This window comes from Hemicordylus capensis, chromosome 8 (genome assembly GCF_027244095.1).
Source record: "Hemicordylus capensis ecotype Gifberg chromosome 8, rHemCap1.1.pri, whole genome shotgun sequence".
NCBI lineage: Eukaryota > Metazoa > Chordata > Lepidosauria > Squamata > Cordylidae > Hemicordylus > Hemicordylus capensis.
This window is the reverse complement of record NC_069664.1, coordinates 26,512,806-26,527,093: the sequence shown is the minus strand read 5'-3', so window position 1 is coordinate 26,527,093 and position 14,288 is coordinate 26,512,806. Positions and strand designations below refer to the sequence as shown.

Below are 14,288 nucleotides of genomic sequence, written 5' to 3'. Positions count from 1 at the left end.
CCCACCCCCGGTGGGAGTAAGTCCCATTGAATTCAATGGGAACTGGCTCAATCCAGTTCTGGAGGGCAACTGGCCCCTCTTGCCCCCCTCAAATGCCCACGTCTGGGGGTGAAGAGAGTCTCATATGATGAGTACAATGCGTGGTTCTATCTGACTTAGCAGGACAATCCCCATTCAAAGGTAGTCAAAAAGTAATCTGTTCATGCACCATGGGAATGTGGATAATAGATTTAAAATCCATCTTACTTGTCTTCGTATATAATTTGCTAAGGCATACCCGTGGCTAATCCCAGGTGTGGCAGCTCTCACGAGAGTCTGGAAAGCTGCCGGATAGGACAGCAACGGGGACGGGCGGGAGAAGAAAATGGTGGAGGCAGCCAGCTGGCAGGCCTGGGAGTTAACGGTGGTGGCGGTGGCTGGCCAAACAGTGGCACAGTGGCCGGGCGGAGAAGGCGGCGGCGGCAGGAGGAGGAAGGAAGGAAGGAAATGGCAGCGGAGGTGGGCAGCTCTCTAGGTGGTCTAGTGGGTCCTTGACCCACCAGACTCACACCTGCCCCAGAGGGCTGAGCCATTGTCACAGTACCTGCAATCGCTGCCCAGTCCGGAGCCACGTTCTGCACCCGGTGCTTCAGGACCCCATGCCGAGCCAGCTGGTAGGGAGAGGACGGCTGGAAGGGAGTGGTGAGAGGGTCACAGCCCATGCCCTCTTCATTCACTACCACGATGAGCATCCGTTCCTCGACGGCATTATCCCGGAAGACATATGTCCCTGGATCCAGGAAAACATGTGCAAACCTGAGAGGGAGAGAAGGGCACTGTGTTCAGATGGAAGCATTTTGCTTTCCTGTATCCATCAGTGCTGGATCCATAACTAGGACACGAAAAGTCTGGAAGAAACATCATTGAAGCAGTCTCTGGACTTAGTCAGAGTAACTCAGGGCCACTGAGGTCACCGAGACTGCTGTCTATTGACTTTGGATTGTGCACCATGCTGTTTTTTCAGTTGCTAGCCTAACCTTTAACTTTGCATAATAAGCGCTGTCCTGCGTAGGAGGTGGCAGTTATTATCCCGCAAGCATCCTTCCTTGAGGAAGACATTCCATGCTTCCTGCGGAAGTGGAAACGCAGGGATAAGTAACACAGTTGCAAAGGTAGGGGAGGAAGGCAGGACAGATGCACAATAGGAGATCGATTGTCTACTAGCTCCAGAAAAAGGGATGCTTGAGGAGGGAGTGTCTGCTCTTCCTCTGCTTTCTGATGATGCCTTTGCCTGCCTGCTTTGTCCTCTCCTCTCCTCTCTCAGGCCTCTCCTCTGCAACTTCTCTCCTTCACCATCTTCTCTCCCTCCAACTGCCACCAACTCCCCTTCCCCTGGCTCTTTCCCAGAATTCTCTGCCCCTCCCTTCACATAATCTGCCTTTTATGACTTCACAGGAGTAGGCATGCCACTAGATCCCTGGGGGGACTGAAATTCTCTCTTCTGTCATTGCATTCCCAGCAGTCTAGCTTCAGAAAAGTATAAGCATCTGAACAGTGCACCTTTGGGAGGAACTTAGTGCGGGGGACGGGGGGCACACGTGGCGGGAGGATACCTGGAGATGTTGAGTTGAGTCTCTCGGATGAGATGGTCCAGCCTTCTGAAGGCACCAAAATCCCAGTGGGGGTTGCTGTTGTAGAGATGCTGCTTCTGATAGACAGGGTAGTGACTGGAGGCTCGCTCTGGGGAGAACAGGGGCAGAAGTGCCACTATTGAAATAGCCTGGCTTCATATACTTTCCAGACTAAGATGCAGTGTGGAATTAGGCTCCTTCTGGAGAGCAAAGACATCACACAGGAGGTGAAGGGAGGGCAGGAAAATGGACACTAAGCTGAGAAGCCAAAGAGGCAGAAGGCTGAGTCAAGGAGGGGAAGGGGTCAGGTGGGGCTGGGCTCCAGGGAACAATAGATAATGGGGGAAAGGACTTGAGGAAAAAGAGGCAAACAGGATCTGAGGAAAAGAGGAGTCAATTTATTATTTATTTGTTTAGCATATTTTTATACCGCCCCAAATGCAAGTTCTCTGCGTGGTTTACAAGACAATAAAAACAACCAATAAAAAGATTAACGTATTTCAACAATTAAAATTTTAGAAGTTAAAACTATTAAAACAATATCTAATTAAAAGCCTGGGTGAACAAATGCGTCTTGACTGCCTTTTAAAAAGTTGTAAGAGATGGGAAAGCTCTTATTTTAGCAGGAAGCGTGTTCCAAAGCAGCAATGGAGAAGGCCGTCGCCGAGTAGCCACCAGACGAGCCGGTGGAAACTACAGACGAACCTCTCCAGATGATCTCAATTGGCGGTGTGGTTCATAGCAAAGAAAAGGTCAGGCTAAAGAAGAAGTCAAGCTACAACCTGACACAGGACTAGGGAGAAGAGGAGCTATATGATGTAAGCAATGATACTAGTAGGATGGGGAAAATTAGACCAAGGAACCCCAAGGGTAACAAGGCCAATGTGGCTGTAGAGGAAACGGGAGCTGGGCTTAGTCTTGATTCGAATTATCTAGACGAATCACTGGCTGAGGCTACATGCAGAGGTACATATCCTGAGTGGTGAACCCACCCAGAGTAGATCCATACTCAGCCCTTCTTCACCAGAGATATAGACTTCCAATAGGGATGGTCACGACCCAGTTCGCAGGCCATGTTGGAGCCCTGCGAACCGGTTCGCATGTTGCCCGGTCTGACGAACTGTTTGCGGGCGGGGGGGGGGGTTGCTTTAAGGCCACAGGGGTTGTACTCACCCCTCGCACCACTTTCCCCCCTCCGGTGCTGTCATTTTTGTTAATATCTTTGGGGCGGCAGCGATCCTCCCTGCCGCCCCTACCCCCTTGTTGGTGCCCATATTGGGAAGTAACAGGCACCATCTAGTTGGCGTCGACTCCCGGCACCCACAGAGCACTAGTTCCAGCCCTTAGCTCTCCTGCTTCTGCTCCCAGCTCTTCACCCCTTTCATTGATTCAAGCCCTTTGCTCCTGACTATAGCCAAGACCCCAGGGAGCCTTGATCACCAGTTTGAGCCCCACCTTTGGACTTCCAGTGATTCCTTCCTTTGCTCTGGGGACCCGAGTCTTGGACTAGCCTGGATTAATTCTACCCCTTCACACCCTTCTCAGGCAGGCTTTTGGCTTTTTTTTTTTTTTTTTTTTGAGAGAGAGAGAGAGAGAGAGAGAGAGAGAGAGAGAGAGAGAGAGAGAGCATGTTCATCTGGTTAAATGTGTGAGTGCCATTTCTTAAAAGTTTATCTTCATATTCTTTCTAAACACTGCTCTGGGCAGGGAGCAGCCACCTAATGGTGCAGTGGGGAAATGACTTGATTAGCAAGCCAAAGGTTGCCTGTTCGAATCCCCGCTGGTATGTTTCCCAGAAACACCTATATCAGGCACCAGTGATATAGGAAGATGCTGAAAGGAATCATCTCATACTGCGCGGGAGGAGGCAAAGGTAAACCCCTCCTGTACCAGGAGTTGGAATTGACTTGATGGCACACTTTACCTTAGGTAGGGATACCCCAAGATAAAGGATGTCATCTCTGTCAGGGCTTTGTTGTTTCTATCCTTTGAGAATGTATAGACCACACAATGACTGGTGAAAACGCAGTCCAGCTGCAGAAACGCACCATAGGGATTGATGCTGAGCTGGAAAAGAATTATATCTCCCACCGCTAGACACACAAGAGGATTTGGGATTGTCGGTAATGGATGAGCATGCTGGGATGATGCAGCTTCTTCATCCCGCCGACGTCTTCGCCTTGGGGAAAGCAGCCCAGAATCTCCTAGTCCAGAAAAGACAAAGAAAGCAACAGGGAAGGAATCAACATCAAAGGAGGATGGGGGTGAGGCACTGGACCACAGGGTCTTTCACATGAACAGGCTAGAAGCAAGGTTTGGGCAGGGGGAGACAACTATCATTAGTTAAGAAATGATGGCCAGTAGCTCAGTGACAGAGCACATGCCTTGCGTGCAGATTGACAATAAGGGATAGGAACATAGGAAGCTGCCATATTGGTCCATCTAGCTCAGTATTGTCTACACAGACTGGCAGCGGCTTCTACAAGGTTGCAGACAGGAGTCTCTCTAAGCCCTATCTTGTAGAGGCCAGGGAGGGAACTTGGAGCCTAGATGCTCTTCCCAGAGCGGCTCCATCATCCCCTCAGGGGAATATCTTGCAGTGCTCACACTTCTAGTCTCCCATTCAGATGCAACCAGGGCAGACCCTGCTTAGCTAAGGGGACAAGTCATGCTTGCTACCACAAGACCAGCTCTCCTCTCCAATGATGCCAGATGACAACAAAGCAGAAACACCAGATGAGGGAATAACCAGAAAACATCCCAACAATCCATTTTCTGAGAAGCTTGAACAAAAAGGCTGAGAGGGGATACATTTCATTAGGAAGTTGCTTCCTGGAATTTGTTCCTCCAAGATCAAGGAGAATCATCTGGGGCTGCCCTGTAGACTCTTCATCAGGACAAACCCCACATCTTACCTGCCAGAAAGGTATCTAACATGTCTGGGCTGGAGACAAGGAAGCCGAGGACTCCACTGGGGCCAAAGAGAGCCAGGTGAACTTCGTGGCTTTGGTGCACATGTTCATCTGGTCCCAGGATGTTTGGTACCTCCTGCAAAGCACAGCATAGCCAGGGGAATGACTGGTGATGTTACCATTGTCAAATCCCCTGAGCTGATCTGGATGCTGCCAAGAACAGGGGGGAGAAGAAGTGTAAATTATTTGCTTTCCCCCTGCCTCCTGCAATGTCTGAAACAGCTTGTGATGGTTCCTGTATTCGCTGCTACCATTGATCTTCAATAGTCCTCTCCTATAATACCTATTTGAAGCCACCTAATGGCGCAGCAGGAAATGATTTGCCTAGCAAGCATGAGGTTGCTGGTTCGAACCCCCGCTGGTATGTTTCCCAGACTATGGGTAACTCCTATATCGGGCAGCAGCGATATCAGAAGATGCTGGAAAGCATCATCTCATACTGTGTGGTAGATGGCAATGGTAAGCCCCTCCTGTATTCTACCAGGAGTCAAAACTGACTCGACAGCACACTTTGCCTTTATAATATCTATTGCTCTAGATACCAGAGGAATGCTATGGGCATGGGGTGCTACTCCAGTAGATGCAGGTGAAACTTCTAAAAAGCAACAGGTGAGGGTGCAATCTTCAGGGGAAGAGAGTTTAATCCTTCTCTGCATGCTGCTTCATCCTTGCTCTCCCTCTTCCAACCATTTTTCTTCAATCCACAACAAGCACATGTCAACCCACAGCCATTTTTCTTCTACACCCAGCAGTGAGTGTGGAAGGGGTGCTCAATCCTTCCCTTGCCAATCTCTCCTCCCCTGAAGTGTCCTCCTCTAATGAAAAACTGCTGGGGGAGGGGGGTGAGACTTCATAGGAGAAGTCACAGGTAAGGGAAGGGTTAAGCACTCCTCTCACACCATTGCTTCCCTCTCCTGCAAATCACAGCCTCTCCTTACTGCTTTTTAGATGTTCAGCAGAGACCTGGATTCCCAGAACTGGGTGCCAAATGTCCTGTCTGGCCCTCAAAACCTAGCCTTAGCCAATAGCCACAGTATGACACAAGTTGAGGTACTTGACACCCATACCACAGAGATTCCGAATCCTGCTACTAGCATGTGATGGGCTGTGTATTGTTTGGGTTGTTACATGTGTGATTTATATATGTTTAATTGTTTTTTCCCTATAGAATGGAGTATAACCACCAGTTGTTGTAAGTCTGTGCAGGAGGCTGATTGACAGCAGGACCGGAGAAACCCCTGCAGAAGAGACCAGGAAACCCTGTTTAGAATGGAGGATGGAGCAGACAAAGCCAGAGAGACAGTTAAAGTCAGTTGAGAGCAGAGAAGGTAGACTGGTGTGAAAAGCAAGAACTTGTTCAGGGGAAACCCCTACAGACCTCAGGAGAGGCTGTGCAGTACCTCTGAAACAAGCAAGGTACTGTCAGAGGTACTGTCTCTCCAGTACCTCTGAAACAAGCAAGATACCTGAACCCCAGTGTGGAGGAAGTCTGTCTTCATCTATGTAAGCCGTGCCATCTTCTTGTAACCTCTACACTTTTGAACCCGAAACCAATATGCTTCTGAACTACTTGAACTTATAACCACCAGGCTGAAAAAGAACTATCCTTGAATACAACGCCTGTTATTTGTTTTATCAATTGCGTTTATTTCCTCTACCACACCACCAGAAAAAGACGACTTTCCTCAGCTACTACAGAGCAAAGAGTGGAGGAAAGATGTGACTTGGTCTCAGGTCCGGTCAACAGATATGAGCAGTGGCAGCAAAAAGCAAAAAGGTGGTGGCAGCAATAAGGTCCACCTTGAGGTACGGTGGACCCTCACACAGTAATTATCTGTTACTTTCCCAGAGCCACATCCATCTGTGTGCAAAGCACTCCCCCCCCTCCCCACTGCCCAGGATGAAATTCTTGACTCACTCTTTCCTCAGCCCCGTCAACAGCCAGGAAAAGCTCCCCAGCTGCACCAAATCTCAGGGTGACCTGTGGGGATCTCAAGATGCACAGTCGATCACAAAGCTCCTCGGCAGCAACGTATTGCTCACAGTGGCACCTGCGAAGCAGAGAGATGGGAAGGATTTGAATATCTTTTAATTCCTGGGCAGGGTAGATTGGAATCTCTGCTAGAAGAGAATCCCAAGCATCTCTGCTAGGTTTTTTGCAAGTTTGATGTTAGGAGCTACTCAAACCTGGAGTCACAGGTCTGTGCACTGCGATCCCAAGTGGCAAGCAATTAGGGATACGGATGGGAGCACTCCCAGGGTAGTAAAAGGCTCTTAGACTCCAAACTGACTCTGCTCACCAAGGCGACTCACCGATTATCCCTTTCTGCAAGTATTGTGGTGCCTGAAGCTAGGTGCCGCCTTGCGCCATGCCCTGGGTGGGGTCCAGTCCCCTTTCAAAACCAAGGCTTGCAAGCTTTGAAAGTGGCACCGGGGGAGGGGGGTTGCTAGCAGCCTCCCTCCTCTCCATGCTTATTGGAATCTTTGCAAAGGTTTTAGGGATGTGCACGGAACTGCGGAGGCGCGGTCCAGTGCCGGTGGGGGTCTTTAAGGGCAGGGGGTTACACTTACCCTTCCTGCCACTTTCCCCCCCACCAGCGCTCCTTTTTTTTGGGAAACAATTTTAGGGTGCCAGTGTTCCTCCCTGCCGCCCCTGCCCCCGTTGTTAGCCGGAAAATCCAGAAGTAACAAGTGTGCGTGCGCCCGCCGGGAGCACTGGCGGGGGGAAAGCAGCAGGAGAGGTAAGTGCAACCTGCCCGTCCTTAAAGAACCACCCCCCGCCGGGACTGGACCGCCGGACCGGGCCACATTCAAACAGGTTCAGAGGCCTCTAACATGGCCTCTGGACCGGTTCATGCACATCCCTAAAAGGTTTACCTTTCAAAGCTTGCAAGGGTCAGATCCATCCTGAAGAGTTGCTCTGATGGCAGCAGGGGAGGGGGCATCTTGCCACCCTGCTGGTGCCCCAATAATCTGCCGTCTGAGGTGACCGCCTTGCCTTGCCTCATGAAAGGGCTGTCTCTGCTTTACCAGCCAAGACTGTAATGGCATCTTGGCCAAGCTGGGACTTTGCCTGAATAGCAAGATTCACTGTGTGGGATTCTCAGCTCCATGACTGCCTACAGCATGCTGCTGACATCAGGAAATGTAGCCATGCACCTGCAAGTTCCGAGTCTGATTTGGTAGCATGTACGGGGAAACCCACATGGAGCCTGGGTATGAAGCTCCGGTGTGACTGAGACTCAGGACTGTTCCACACACTATGTAGCAGAAAACTCAGCTCCAACAGGGAGTGTAAACTGAGCAGGAAAATGTAAACAGTCCTGGCTCTCTAATGAGTGCATCTGTATAACCCAATTGTTTCCAGATCCAGGTTTGTCTCATTCACACCTTACATTTTCAGACGTACACCTGCAAACAACTAACTCCTGTGCCTGCCTAAACAGCATGACATGTGATGCGATCTCCAGTTCTCTTTCACTTTCTATTTTTGCCCTCTCTGCAAAAGTTACTGACAAGGGGGCAAACAATACTTTTGTCGCTCTCTAGCCACCATCGGTTTTCATCAGGAAATAAGAAAAAATATATTAATGGGAAATGTCATCTGGCTCACTAATGGTTACAGATGTTCCCTCACTAGATTTTTTAGAAGCAGGAAAACAGGTTGAATTAAGAGAGAGGTTCTTTATTGAGCAGGGGGAGAGTAACTGGCCCTATCTACCCCCAACACAGTACCTCCAGAGACTGTTGCTGGTGTCTATCATGTTTCTTTTTGAATTGTGAGCCCTCTGGGGACAGGGATCCATCTTATTTATTTATTTATTATTTCTCTCTGTAAACCGCTTTGGAACCTTTTGTTGAAAAGCGGTATATAAATAGTTGTTGTTGTTGTTGGAGCCAAAGCAGAACTAAAAGAACCAGGTGGGGCCATCCTCTTCAGGCTCTTAAGGCTTCCAAAACTAATTTGCATCATCCTGCCTTCGAGCCATGTGGAGAGGATAACCCACACTGAGATGTCCTCGGATTCAGCAGCAGAGAAGACAGCCCCCCCCCCAGCAATACTCTGAAATCCTTTCCTGAGAAGACCACACATACATGCCAAGTTCCGCATGGAGTTCTCCGCCCTCTGGATCACAGAAGAGAGAGCAGTCATACTGCTCAGGGGACATACACTTCCGGGTGGATGCTAGGCGGATCTCCCCAGGAGCACAACGCTCCTCCACCTGCAGAAGAATCAAAGAGCAAAATGTATTAGCTACACATTTGCTGGTGCTAGGAAGCAATACCTGCCGACAGAAAGCCACCAAAAAGGCTCCCGCATGACACAGCAGCAGTGGTGCGTCACCTGGGGCTGGCAGTCCTTGTCACTGTTGCTGTCTGAGGTTTTCCTTCCTCTTTCGTCATAGTAAAGGTATCCCACCTGGCAGATGCAGGAGCCATCAGATTCCTGAAAGGCCCGATTCAGACCGTGGCAAGTACAGTTGGTGGCACCTTAAAGAGGCAGCAGGTTATGTAACTCAGAAGTGGAGGAGGGATCAAAAGGAATATTTTCCTCTGTTACTCCAAAGCAGGGCCATATGCCCACCAAGCCCCTCCCACACATGCATTCCAAGCCTCAAGCAACGGACCGGTGAGCTGCAGGAAAGGTGCCCACAATCAGCTTCAGGCGGCTCAGATCCAGAGAGCCATCCACAGACTCTCCATGCAAAATAAATATATATGAAATATATATAGTATTTGAAACAGATACTCCATGATGTATCTAATGTTGTAGATGAAGGTGACTGTTTTTCTGAAGGTAAAATAATATCTCACACACACACACACACACACACACACACACACACACACACACACACACATATATATATATATATATATATATCACAAAATACAGTGTGGTGTAGTGGTTAGAGCGCTGGACTAGGACCGGGGAGACCCAAGTTCGAATTCCCATTTAGCCATGATACTAGCTGGGTGACTCTGGGCCAGTCACTTCTCTCTCAGCCTAACCTACTTCACAGGGTTGTTGTGAGGAGAAACTCAAGTATGTAGCACACCACTCTGGGCTCCTTGGAGGAAGAGCGGGATATAAAATGTAAATAATAATAATAATAATAATACCCATCCCCCTTCCAAGCAGCCTCCCCACCTTACTGCTACAAGTATTGATATACCTACTCCGGATATTCATATACCGCTTTTCAACAAAAGTCTCCAAAGTGGTTTACATAGAGAAATAAAAATAAATAAATAAAATGGCTCCCTGTCCCCAAAGGGCTCACAATCTAAAAAGAAACATAAAACAGACACCAGCAACAGCGACTGGAGAGATGCTGTGCTGGGGTTAGATAGGGCCAGTGGCTCTCCTCCTGCTCAATAAAGAAAACCATCACTTTAAAAAGGGACCTCTTTGCTCCGTTAGCAGGGACCTCCAATCCTCAGTTGCTCCAAAGCAGGGCCCTAGGCCCACCAAGCCTCTCCCACACATTTTCAGCTGCCCACCAAGCCTCCCCTTGCTTGGGGAGGGTTGGTGGACTCGGCTGGAGAGAGGGAGCGTGCTTCACCCATTCGGTCTTTCCTACGCTTTTTTGGAGGGGGGACCCTTGAGTTTTTTAAAGTGAAGAAAGCTCAGAGGGGTGGGGACACACTGGACTTTGGAGGCCAACCACGGGGAGGGGAGTTCACCCATCACTACAAGGAATCTGAAAGCTGGGTTATGGAGGTAAAATATTTCTGTTTCTTCTTCTTTTTTAGCTTGAGCTTTCGGAGATGAAAAATGTAATGGATTCATCAAGACAGACTGGAGTAGCTCCTGCATTGCTCCTAAACATGCCACTCTCATGGCCCGCAGTGACGTCATAGCTCCAGGGTGGGACAGCCGAATGGTGTCAGATTTAGAAAGCATGCCACTCACCGGGTTTGGATGTTGAAGAGCTTCCGCAAGGGAAACATCCAGTCTGAGCAGGGAGATGGTTGAAGGTCCCAGCTGGGCAAGGGTAGCATTCTTCCAGGTGCTTTGCACGGCTGCTGTTCCCATAAGTGCCAGGGGGGCATGGCACTGGGGCAGGGGTCTCGGGAGGGCAATAATACCCTTGAGGGCAGGGCTGCTGGAAGTAACTGGCAGTGCCTGGGGAGGGAAACCAGTGGGAATTCCTTAGCACTAGAAGGCCGTGGGAGGATCTTTCCTGGACTTAAGTATACACTTTAACAGGCAACTGCTGACCAGTTTATCTTTGGGCAGCTGCTAAGCAGGGCCTGGAATCATTCACTGCATCACTTGCAGGGAACTTGAAGAAGTGATATTGTGATGAAAAGAGAATGGATTGTGGGCCAGCTTCTCCACTCCAGCCTCAGGTAGCACTGTTTGCAAACCCCACACCCACAGCTATGACTCCTGCCTCTGGGATGGCAACTCCAAGGCCAGCTGGTATAACTTCCACTTAAAGCAGGGGTTTTCAAACCTGGGTCTCCTGATGTTGTTGGACAACTCACACCATCCCCAGTCACCATGAAAGGTCACTTTGGCTGAGGATGATGGGAGTTAGACAGACAGACAGACAGACCTTATTATGGTCATTGACCAGTGCAGATGATGGGAGTTGTAGTCCAACAATATCTGGAAGGCCATGGCGGCTGAGGATCACGGGAATTGTAGACCGATACTATCAGGGGACCCACATTTGAGAACTGCTGACTTAAAGCATCTCACAAAGCAGAGAAGGGAAAGATTCAGGAAAGCAGCTGGCAGGCAGTGTCCAGACAATGTTGGAGAGGCAAGACCAACAGTTCAAGACAGCTTCATATGCCCACATCTAAAATGACTTTGGAAACTCCCCTGATTTTCAAAAGTGGTTGCGGGAGGAGGCTGTTCTACAAGAACCACAAATCCAGAGCCCTTTCGGGTACACAGAAGAACCAGCCACATTGTTATTTGGATCCTGGCCCAAATATGTAGGGTGGCATTTCTCGTAGGGAAGCTTTTAGGACGGCTTCCTCCTGCACCCTGAAGAGGCAGCAGTGTGCAGAAGCCAAACTCTGCTGCATGACAACTCTCCTGGGTCACAGCACAGAATAATCACCTTCTGGACAGCTGAAACCTGGTGGGCAGGGCAGACAGGGCTCCAAGCCATGGCTGGTGCTGCCACCGTAGGTGCCTGCTTCACAGGGCCTGCAGCTCTTCTCAAAAGAGTCCCGAAGGCCTGTCGTGTTCAGGGGTGTAAATCCAGCTTGGCATAAGAGTGGGTGGGCACTGCCAAGAGGGCAATAGTGAGGATGGGTACATCTGGAAACAGAAGCAGTAGGGAATAGGAACAGTAAGAAAATGGCTTCTTCCAAAGGTTTATGAAAAGTCTACCAGAAGGTTACAAGTTCGATCCTGACCAGGGGCTCAAGGTTGACTCAGCCTTCCATCCTTCCGAGGTCGGTAAAATGAGTACCCAGAATGTTGGGGGCAATATGCTAAAATCATTGTAAATCGCTTAGAGAGCTCCGGCTATAGAGCGGTATATAAATGTAAGTGCTATTGCTATTGCTATTGCTATTGCTATTGCTACCCTGCCCCTGCCCCCTCCAGGCATTGTGGGAATTGCCTCTGCTCAGAGCTCAAACAAATACTTACTTATATCCACAAATCTCCACAATGTTCATTAACTTCATTTTGCCATTCAAGTTTTACATGCAAAATTGCAGTTTGAAATTCAGATCCGGAATGAAAACACTGCTCTTTGACCTGGTGACCCCCAGCTTGGACAATCATGCTGAGATGGGCCTCACCTTGAAGTTTACATCCATCTGACACTATCATCACACACAGAATGGTGTGGGATTCTGCAACTCTGATAGGAAATCATTTTATGGAAAGCACACAGGTTGCGAGAGACAACACAGATCATCAGCGCTTGGTTCTACAGCAGGAATTTTTGAGTTGAGAAGTTTTCACTGCACATGAAAGTGAAATATACTCACAATTGTCCCGGAGCGTCATATGTAGCTGACCCTTCAGGACAGGAATAGCCACCGGGACACAGAGGTGGGACCCCTGTAAGAGGCCCACAGTAACAGCCAGGTCGGCATATGGATGGATCAGATGAACCTGGTGAGGAAAATAAATCTCTGAGCCCATGCAACATTCTGGGGGACCGTAAAACTCACCGTCTTCTGTGCAGGCATCACAATGCAATTCCAATGTGCATCTTTCATGGTCCAACAGATAGGACATTAAAATGTTGCAAAACTACGATATAAGAGAACATATATTAAAAGACGATCTGGAGCTGGTTACTCATTTAATGACTGCAGCCAGAATGTACACATCCCCTACATGGAAAAATGCAACATTACCTACTACTGAGGATTGGCTGAGTCATTTGTGGTCTAAGATTTGTGAAGAAGTCCACATATTCTAAACATCCAAAAGAGAACAATACAATGGACAAATATATGCAAGTGAGGTTTTATTTATTCCGTATTGGAATGATAAATGTGAAGATCGTGTTTCTTCACATTTGTTTTCTCTGCCATAAAGATATATTCTCATGCATTCTTAAAAATGCAAAGAATTTAAAAAGCAGTGTAACTAAGTTATAAACAAATAGGCCAATCCCGTGAGACTCACTTGGCAGCAACAAGTAGCAACATCTCACCTGGTGGGCATTCATAGCCCGGTTCGCAAGGTATCCCATGGATGTTTGGCACGCCTGACTTTGCTGGGTCTGGGCAGTAAAATCCAGCAGGGCAGGGGCTACATTCCTCCAGAGACGTAGCACCAGGCTGAGTCCTAAAGGAACCAGCGGGACAAAGGAAAGCATCCTCCGCTCCTGGACACCAGTGCCCTGGGGCACAGGGGTAGTCTCCAGTGGCCCCTGTTGGAAGAAAGAAGGGAAGCCAGGTGAAGAGAAGAGAAAAAGGCCCACTACAACAATCTCTGCACAAAAACTGTTTGCAAAGGTGTGATGTTTCCTGGATCCCCTGTGACTCCAAAGCCCCTCTTTAAAGTTCTTCCCCCATACAGAAAAATAAAAGTTATATAATGTTGTCCTGTGCTTCTGTTTACACCTGTTCAACAGGTGTTCTTTCTGGTAAGCCGCGAGCCTGGTGGTTCCGATGATCACTAGAAACCGGGCTGGGCTCCCTTAGCCCAGTTTCTAGCAATCATGGGAATAGTGTCACCGTTAACACTAAAACATCCGTCCTGTAATAAGCAAGCAAACCACCCTACTTCATCAGTAGCAGCTCTCTTTTCCTCCTACCTGTGTTGAGAGCAGGGTACCAAAGCTGGGTTGGAGGGATTTTTGTGCATTCATACACCTGTGCAAACCTGGGTCCAAGGTCTCCTCCTACCCTGATGTTGATGGTCATGTGAACAGGCTGTATGTTGTTCACTCTCTTTATTCCTTTCTGCTGTTCAAGTGCTTTCTTGCTCTTTTCCCTCAAAGACCAGGACACTGTTTCCTACCAACTTCTCTTCTAGTGAGTCAGACACCAAATCTCATTAACCCTTCTCATGAAAAGCCTGTTACCTGTCATCTCCTTCCAAACAGAGTTTCCTGGGCAATGCAGCGGCTCCTTTGCTAAAAAGCCCTGGCTGCACACCTTATATTCTGTAAAACCTTAAGTGACCAGGCCATACTTACCCAGTCTAAACAAATCAGAGCTGAACATACATACAGCTAAAACTAACCTTAAACAAAGTAAAAATACTTGT

General features: G+C 48.7%; 1 protein-coding gene and 1 long non-coding RNA gene across 6 annotated transcripts in view; one reads left to right on the top strand and one right to left on the bottom strand.

The window, feature by feature from the left end:
* LOC128333745 (multiple epidermal growth factor-like domains protein 6) overlaps nucleotides 1-14,288 on the bottom strand; it is a 68,677-nt gene that overhangs the window by 45,282 nt on the left and 9,107 nt on the right. For all 5 annotated transcript variants that reach the window (XM_053269662.1, XM_053269663.1, XM_053269664.1 and 2 more), the window contains exons 11-21: nucleotides 13,228-13,446; nucleotides 12,551-12,677; nucleotides 11,665-11,867; nucleotides 10,500-10,712; nucleotides 8,928-9,073; nucleotides 8,678-8,805; nucleotides 6,501-6,633; nucleotides 4,526-4,658; nucleotides 3,659-3,814; nucleotides 1,593-1,719; nucleotides 584-795 (exon numbers count right to left, since the gene is read on the bottom strand). In XM_053269662.1, coding sequence (XP_053125637.1) covers nucleotides 584-795; nucleotides 1,593-1,719; nucleotides 3,659-3,814; nucleotides 4,526-4,658; nucleotides 6,501-6,633; nucleotides 8,678-8,805; nucleotides 8,928-9,073; nucleotides 10,500-10,712; nucleotides 11,665-11,867; nucleotides 12,551-12,677; nucleotides 13,228-13,446 — 1,797 coding nt within the window. The remainder of the gene's footprint in view (nucleotides 1-583; nucleotides 796-1,592; nucleotides 1,720-3,658; nucleotides 3,815-4,525; nucleotides 4,659-6,500; nucleotides 6,634-8,677; nucleotides 8,806-8,927; nucleotides 9,074-10,499; nucleotides 10,713-11,664; nucleotides 11,868-12,550; nucleotides 12,678-13,227; nucleotides 13,447-14,288) is intronic.
* On the top strand, nucleotides 1,540-13,618 carry LOC128333749 (uncharacterized). Its single transcript, XR_008311064.1, has 3 exons — nucleotides 1,540-2,428; nucleotides 5,751-6,388; nucleotides 10,340-13,618. It is a non-coding gene; the product is annotated as an uncharacterized LOC128333749 (long non-coding RNA).